The sequence below is a fragment of the Atheta coriaria genome, unplaced genomic scaffold (genome assembly GCF_025399875.1).
Source record: "Atheta coriaria isolate IRGN ID8LTWV9N9 unplaced genomic scaffold, Caltech_Dcor_3.1 hic_scaffold_4_pilon, whole genome shotgun sequence".
In the NCBI taxonomy this organism is placed as follows: Eukaryota; Metazoa; Arthropoda; class Insecta; order Coleoptera; family Staphylinidae; genus Dalotia; species Dalotia coriaria.
The window spans coordinates 94,371-103,019 of record NW_027045446.1 but is presented as its reverse complement, the minus strand read 5'-3'; the positions used below and the strand labels follow the sequence as shown (position 1 = coordinate 103,019).

The window sequence follows — 8,649 nt, the reverse complement described above, 5'->3', positions numbered from 1 at the left end:
AGAAACATTGAAGAATCCCGGATACGTGGAGTTTGCATCACGCAGAATTCCACTGGAAGGGTATCGATGCACGAACCGAATGTTCAAAATGTCCCACGAGATTTTCAATTTGTTGATCCCATTACAAATAAAACTCATGAGATTTCCTTGCGTAGTGCCTTTAGTTGTTTAGAATCTGGGAAGGCAATCATTGTATCCGCTGATTATTGTCAGTTGGAATTAGAATACTAGCACACTTGTCAAAAGATTCAATTCTAAGTCAAATAATGTGTTCGGACTGTGATATATTTAAAGCCATAGCTGCCAAATGGATGAAAATCTCCGAGGAAGAAGTTGATGATACTCTAAGACAACAAACAAAACAGATTTGTTACGGGATTATCTATGGAATTGGTAATAAGACTCTTGCGGATCAAATGAGTATCACCGAGAATGAAGCATTGGAGTTTACAGAGACATTCCATCAGAATTATCCAGGAATTCGGAGGTTTATTAAAGTTACCATTGATAAATGTGTGGAGCAAGGATATGTTGAGACTTTGCTGGGACGCAGAAGATATTTATCTATGATTAATTCTACAAATCAATCAGAAAGAAGTTTGTTTATGTTTTTACTTTTGTTTTGATTGTTTTCTTATTGTTTGTTATTTTTGAAGGTAAAGCAGAACGTCAAGCTGTTAATACGACAGTCCAGGGATCAGCTGCTGATATTGCCAAACAAGCGATGATTCTAGTCGACAGGAAAGTCTGCGAAAAGTTTCGTAACTCGCGAAATGCCCCCAAGTTGATTCTACAGTTGCATGATGAGTTGTTATATGAAGTTCCTTTGAAATACGAAGATGTCTTTGCTCGTATATTGAAGAAATGTATGCAGGAGTCTGTCAAGTTGGATGTACCATTACCTGTTAAAGTTAAAAGTGGGAAATCATGGGGTACACTTGTTTTAAAGCATTAAAAACGCGTTTCTGTTGAAATTGTTTGTTTTATTTCTATTGAAACCTTAAATTCTACATTTTACTTGTGAGGTTAGTTATGAAAGTGATTTCCATGATGGTAGCCACCATCTGATAAGGAGCTGTGATAGTTTCCGCTGTAATATCCACCTTCATTGCTTCCGCTGTGTGAGGTGGTCCCGTAATGACCGGATTCACCTGATACGAAACCTCCATTACCTCCAAAACCTCCTGATGTTGTGAAGGAACCGCTTGAACCACCTAGGGAACCACCAAAGTCACCTCCGGATGATTCAAAACTGCTGGAACCACCTTCAAAGTTCCCAGAGTCAAAATTTCCTTCAAAGCCACTGGATTCAAAACCACTGCTTCCTCCAATTGATCCTCCAGATATACCAAAACCACCACTGCTTCCTCCAAGTGTTCCTGACCCTCCCGATATTCCAAAACCACCACTATTGCCTCCAAATGAAGTACCAGATGTTCCAAAACTAGTACCTGAACCTGAAGCACCACCAGAACTACCAGTTACATAAATACTACCAGCTCCACCATTACCAGTATGATGGATATCAATGTGATCAACATGTGGGCCTGACCCGCCTGTGGGTACAGGAACTGGGACCTTTACATAGACCGGAACTTTAACTGGCACAGGAACAGGTTTCTCCACATGTACAGGGTAGGGTTTCTCAACTGGTACTTCCACTCTAACCGGATGTGGCACTTTGACGTAAACTGGCACCTGCACGGGCACTTTCTTCGTTACAGTAACCGGATACGGTTTTGGGACGTGCACTGGTACTTTAACTTCCACACGAACCGGAACATTTTTAACTACTTGCACTGGATAGGGTTGAGGAACAGGCACACGGACTTCTTTGGTGACAGTAACTGGATATGGTTGTGGAATACGCACAGGAACTTGCTTAGTAACTGTATTCTCAGAGTAGGTGTGAGTGTGGGTGTGACGGTTGCCGCCATAGTTGCCATAATTGAATCCATTGCCGTTTCCGTAGAGGTTAGAGTTGGATCCGATGAAAGCTGTGTTACCAGAGCCGAAACCAAAACCACCGCCATGATTTAATCCATTTAATCCACCGGAAGTGAATGACGAGTCCCCATAACCTCCATAACCGGATCCACCTGAACCATAACCTCCTAAACCAGCAGAAATTGATCCTCCAAAACTTGCACCACCTCCAAGACTTCCGGAAATGCCGGAACTTCCATAGTTGGTGCCGTGGCCACCGCTGCCAATGTCCAAGTGATAATAATGGTCACCCGGGCCTCGATAATGGTTAAAACCTTTACCACCGATAGACACGTAGCGTTTGTCTTTCTTTGTGGGTTTAGACTCTTCACCACAAACCAGAGCAACCACTAACAATACCTAAATGAAGTAAAAAATGTAATTAGTTTAATAAAATTGAATAAAAACAAAAAAACTTACTATGAACACGCGCATCTTGACACAAATGTTGTTGGAATGCATCTCCAAGTCGATGTCATCGCTTTTTATACTCGGATCAAACGGATGTTCCCACTAACTTTTGTTAAAAAAGAAAATAGAAGCTAAATATCATTTGTGGTTTAATTTATGTTAATATTGGGATGCAGGCCAATGATTCACATTGCCAACGCGATAGGTGACAACCGCAGGTGGTCTTATGAAATTCATCCAAAGAACTGAACTTTCTTTTGCATAACATAACATTTCACGAATTATATCAGAGGGAATCTAAATTTTGTTTTTCTTATTTTTGTTTGTAATTGTGGGTTTTTCAAGCAATTTCGTTGAGTAGTAATCATTAATTTTGGTTGGCACACAAATTTCAGACATTATCGCCGATCGCAGCCTTCAGTGAGTGCAGAATGCATAAGAAATGTCTATTGTGGCGGTTTTACCTGTTGATATTTATGAATGAACGCGTAGAATAAATAAAAAGCGACATGCGAATTCTTTGACCATGCGATTTCTGCATATATTAATTATGAAATATATAAGTTGCAGTTTTGCAGTTTGAAAAGGACGCAGGTGAATTTTGTTTTGTTTGTGTTTGTGAAAGTTGTGTTAACATTTATGAAAATGTCAAAGGTACATGCTGGACGTCTACTTTATTTAGTCAAATGTAAATTATGTTATTTATACTTGTTTTATCTTAAATTTTGAATATGTGGTAATCTAGAATTGGAAATTTCAAGGAAATTACTCGTAAACTAACAATGATAAAGAAAAATTTTACTAAGATAAAATATGTGAATCTTAATTATCTTTTATTATCTGTAATAATATTTTTAAAAATTTAATTTTTAGTTTTAAATTTTAAAATCAAAATTTTGGCGGAGGTGCCTGACATTTTAATGACTGGTTGAAATAATTAATGAATTTAACATTGATTATACCATTTTGTAAAGAGGCTTTCCCTTGTTTATATAATTTCATACTTGATAGTATTTACGGTTTACTCTGTAGATTGTTTTAAATACAATGTGTCTTTAAAATAAAACTTAATTATCAATTATCGCTGAAACTATAACTATATATAATAAAGATAAACAAAAATATTAAACGATACTGTGTACAGTTTTAAATTTTTCATGAAATACGCTTTTAAAATTTACAATTTTAAACAATTGAAAACTGATTTTCCGACGCAATTTTCTCGCAAAGTAATAAAGTTAGAAAAGAGTTTTCTTCATTTTGTTCATGCGGTGATAAGGATCTATAGAATGGCAGATTTCGTTTTTCCATTTTCCAAAGTTGACCAAAGACCACTCGAAAAGAGTCAAGAGGTTACACTTGACTCTTTTTGGCCTCAAAAATATTTTTACGCTAAAGAAAATGGAAAACGCTAATCGATTGAGTTTTCCAAGGGGATGAAAGATATCAAGTCAGTTTTCCGATAACATCAATATTTCGGAAAATTAGTGGTAAATTCAAAACTGATCAAATAAAACTACCTCGCCGATTTTCCCAAACTTTCCAAAGTGATGAAAAATAATGCCAGGAATCTATTAATCCAGGTTTGGTTGCGCTATCTTAATTAGTTTTCAAGTTATTAAACATTTTTAATTATTACATAATTGTTGATAACTGTAAATTTTAACATGTTATATAATGCAAAATTTAATTCTACATACGAATATGAAAACCGTTTTCCTTTATCTCTAATGGTTTTCAAGATAAGTGCGAAAAACAGTTTTATTTGTTTTCTCATCATTTCCTAAGCCAAAAATAAATATTGGAAATATGTCTTTTTATTGCATAATATTGAAGAACATGTAATTCTGCATACTTTATCTTAATAAAATTTTGTTCTAAAATTAAGTGTTTTGATAATATAATAATCATCTTAACTAAGTCATGTTTTGTCGCTATTCAAATTACATTAATTTTTATTAAAATTGCAAATAGGGCCTTAGCGGTATATGCTAGCCAAAAAAGTTACTAAAATAATCGATGTAGAATTAAATTATCTATCAGAATTTGAAAATTCTAACTTTTAATTTCGAACATAAAAAAGAGAAATCTTTTGCCTTTTTTATAACAAAATCTTTTCGTTAAATTTTTTTATGCATTTTTGGTCGTTTTTTAAAAAAAGTGCCATCTTGTAGAGAATTTTTTAAGGATTAAGAATATGAAGTTCTTTTTTTCGTAGCTTTTTTAGTTTTCGAGATAATCGCAATTTAATCTCGGCGGTTTCACGGAAAAAATTTAAGAAAAAGTCCGACTCTGTTATTTGACCCAAAATTTTTTATGAAAATAAGTTCGACCCTGTTCTTCGACCGAAAAATTTTTGAACAAAAAAGTTCGACCCTGTTGTTCAGCCGAAAATATTTTAAGAAAATAAGTTCGTCCCTGTTCTTCGACCAAAAATATTTTTAAGAAAATAAGTTTGGCCCTGTTCTTTGACCGAAAAACATTTAACAAAAAAGTTCGACTCTGTTCTTCGACCGAAAATGAAATTCTTTGACATAAATAGTTATATTTGAAGTGCATTTTAGAGCACTTCTAGAAAGATTCAGGCGTTGAAAAAGTATGCATCTTGTAGAGAAACTCTCGAGCATCAACATGGCAGTGAGAAACTCCAAAAAAATCAATTAGTTCACGAGATACAGAGTGTTTTCCACCTCTTGTTTTCAACTTTTTTGAATTTAAATAGTACTTTTAAGGCTTCCGAGATGTCGCTAGAATGTCCGTTTTAACTAAAAATATTCTCGCGGGTTTCTCATAACGTTGTTGCAATGTTTTGTAAACATTGGCTATCGCAGCAGCGGATTTTATCAACAAACGTCCACTTTATCTCAGTTCACGCTTGAAATGTCATGCAAATCAATTTAAAATAATAAAAATAAAGAATATGTGAATAAATTTACTATTTTATCATAAATTAACTCATTTCATATGATTTGCGCTCTATTACTATCCATATCATAGTTATTATCAATTTATCTTTATCTTATTTTCATTTGGCAATAGGAAAATCCAAAAAAGGCAATTAATTCACGAGATACAGGGTGTTTTTCATACCATGTCTTCAAATTTCTTTTAAAAATGCCAAATAACATGGCGGTACTGTTGAAATTCCAAATTCATTTTTTAAACAACAATAAGACACTAAGAAACACCAGTGTTTCCTATACCAAGTGCAAAACAAATAAATCAAAGTTTCTTACCAGAAATAATAAATCCAATTATTTATTCTTAAAACATGTATATTTAATCTAAACTTTTATAATACTTTTATATCAATTTCATCAACAACATCATTGTCATAAAAATGTTACGCGTTTGTCANGTAGAATAAATAAACAGCGACATGCGAATTCTTTGACCATGCGATTTCTGCATATATTAATTATGAAATATATAACTTGCAGTTTTGCATTTTGTGAACGGACGCAGGTGAATTTTGTTTTGTTTGTGTTTGTGAAAGTTGTGTTAACATTTATGAAAATGTCAAAGGTACATGCTGGACGTCTACTTTATTTAGTCAAATGTAAATTATGTTATTTATACTTGTTTGGTCTTAAATTTTGAATATGTGGTAATCTAGAATTGGAACTTTCAATCGGAAATTACTCGTAAACTATCAATGATAAAGAAAAATTGTACTAAGATAAAATATGTGAATTTTAATTATCTGTTATTATCAGTAATAATATTTTTAAAAATAGAATTTTTAGTTTTTTAAATTTTAAAAATTCAAAATTTTGGCGGAGGTGCCTGACATTTTATTGACTGGTTGAAATAATTAATGATTTTACCATTGATTATACTATTTTGTAAAGAGGCTTTGTCTTGTTTATATAATTTCCTACTTGATTGTATTAACGGTTTACTCTGTAGATTGTTTTAAATAAAATTTTTCTTTAAAATAGAACTTAATTATCAATTATCTCTGAAACTATAACTATATATAATAAAGATAAACAAAAATATTAAACGATACTGTGTACAGTTTTAAATTTTTCATGAAATACGCTTTTAAAATTTACAATTTTAAACAATTGAAAACTGATTTTCCGACGCAATTTTCTCGCAAAGTAATAAAGTTAGAAAAGAGTTTTCTTCATTTTGTTCATGCGGTGATAAGGATCTATAGAATGGCAGATTTCGTTTTTCCATTTTCCAAAGTTGACCAAAGACCACTCGAAAAGAGTCAAGAGGTTACACTTGACTCTTTGAGGCCTCAAAAAATATTTTTTTCGCTACAAGAAAATGGAAAACGCTAATCGATTGAGTTTTCCAAGGGGATGAAAGATATCAAGTCAGTTTTCCGATAACATCAATATTTCGGAAAATGGGTGGTAAATTCAAAACTGATAAAATAAAACCACTTCTCCGAATTTCCCCAAACTTTCCAAACTGGTGAAAAACAATGCCAAGAATCCACAAATCCCAGTTTGGTTGCGCTATCTTAATTAGTTTTCAAGTTATTGACCATTTTTAATTATTACATAAGTGTTGATAATTGTAAATTTTAAAATGTTATATAATGTAAAATTTAATTCTACTTACGAATATGAAAACGGTTTTTCTTTATCTCTAATGGTTTTCAAGATAAGTGCGAAAAACTGGTTTATTCGTTTTCTCTAACATTTCCTAAGCAAAAAATAGAAATTGGAAATTTAACTTTTTTATTATAGAATATTGAAGAACATGTAATTCTACATACTTTATCTTAATAAAATTTTGTACTAAAATTATGTGTTTTGATAATTATTTCCCTAACTAAGTCATGTTTTGTTGCTATTCGAATTGTATTAATTTTTTTATTAAAATTGCAAATAGGGCCTTAGCGGTATATGCTAGCCAAAAAAGTTACTAAAATAATCGATGTAGAATTAAATTATCTATCAGAATTTGAAAATTCTAACTTTTAATTTCGAACATAAAAAGTGAAATCATTTGCCTTTTTATAACAAAATCTTTTCGTTAATTTTTTTATGCACTTTTGGTCGTTTTTAAAAAGGTGCCATCTTGAATTTTTAAGGATTAAGAATATGAAGTTCTTTTTCGTAGCTTTTTAGTTTTCGAGATAATCGCAATTTAATCTCGGCGGTTTCACGGAAAAAATTTAAGAAAAAAGTCCAACCCTGTTGTTCGACCAAACATTTTTTAAGAAAATAAGTTCGACCCTGTTCTTCGACCGAAAAATTTTTGAACAAAAAAGTTCGACCCTGTTGTTCAGCCGAAAATATTTTAAGAAAATAAGTTCGTCTCTGTTCTTCGACCAAAAAAATTTTAACAGAAAAGTTTGACTCTGTTCTTCCGCCAAAAATATTTTTAAGAAAATAAGTTTGGCCCTGTTCTTTGACCGAAAAACATTTAACAAAAAAGTTCGACTCTGTTCTTCGACCGAAATATGAAATTCTTTGACATAAATAGTTATATTTGAAGTGCATTTTAGAGCACTTCTAGAAAGATTCAGGCGTTGAAAAAGTATGCATCTTGTAGAGAAACTCTCGAGCATCAACATGGCAGTGAGAAACTCCAAAAAAATCAATTAGTTCACGAGATACAGAGTGTTTTCCACCTCTTGTTTTCAACTTTTTTGAATTTAAATAGTACTTTTAAGGCTTCCGAGATGTCGCTAGAATGTCCGTTTTAACTAAAAATATTCCCGCGGGTTTCCGCATCGTTGTTGCAATGTTTTGTAAACATGGGCTATCGCAGCAACGGATTGTATCAACTTTACGGCCACTTTATCCCATTTCACGCTTGAAATGTCATGAATCAATTTAAAACAATAAAAGTAAAGAATATGTGAATGAATTTACCACTTTATCTTAAACTAATTTATTTCATATGATTTGCGCTCTATTACTATCCATATCATAGTTATTATCAATTTACATGGACTTTATCTTATTTTATTGCCATATGGCAATAAGAAAACCCAAAAATGCAATTAATTCACGAGATACAGGGTGTTTTTCATACCATCTTTTCAATTGTTTTAAAAAAATGCCAAATTTTAAAGGGAGTTTTAGGGCATTTGCGAAAGGCTTAGAACGTTGGAAAAGTCTGCATCGTGTAAAGAGACTCACGAACTCTAACATGGCGGTTCTGTTGAAATAAAAATTAATTTTTTAAACAACAAAAAGACACTAAGATACACCCGTGTTTTATGTACTATGTACAAAAAAAAAATAAATCAAGATTTCTTACCTGAAATAATAAATCCAA

The 8,649-nt window shown here is 32.4% G+C and overlaps 2 protein-coding genes across 2 annotated transcripts in view; one reads left to right on the top strand and one right to left on the bottom strand.

Moving 5' to 3' along the window:
- The window catches only part of LOC135790709 (DNA polymerase theta-like), a 5,115-nt gene extending 4,160 nt beyond the window's left edge, over positions 1 to 955 (top strand). Inside the window, 3 exon segments of the mRNA XM_065300979.1 lie at positions 3 to 217; positions 220 to 597; positions 657 to 955. Coding sequence (XP_065157051.1) covers positions 3 to 217; positions 220 to 597; positions 657 to 955 — 892 coding nt within the window.
- A 7-nt stretch (positions 956 to 962) lies between these two features.
- On the bottom strand, positions 963 to 2,421 carry LOC135790706 (keratin, type II cytoskeletal 2 epidermal-like). The gene is made up of 2 exons (XM_065300978.1): positions 2,407 to 2,421; positions 963 to 2,346 (listed from the first exon to the last, which is right to left on the bottom strand). Exons 1-2 carry the CDS (start codon positions 2,419 to 2,421, stop codon positions 1,027 to 1,029), a joined length of 1,335 nt encoding a protein of 444 aa, XP_065157050.1. The 3' UTR covers positions 963 to 1,026.
- Between the last annotated feature and the right edge of the window lie 6,228 nt (positions 2,422 to 8,649).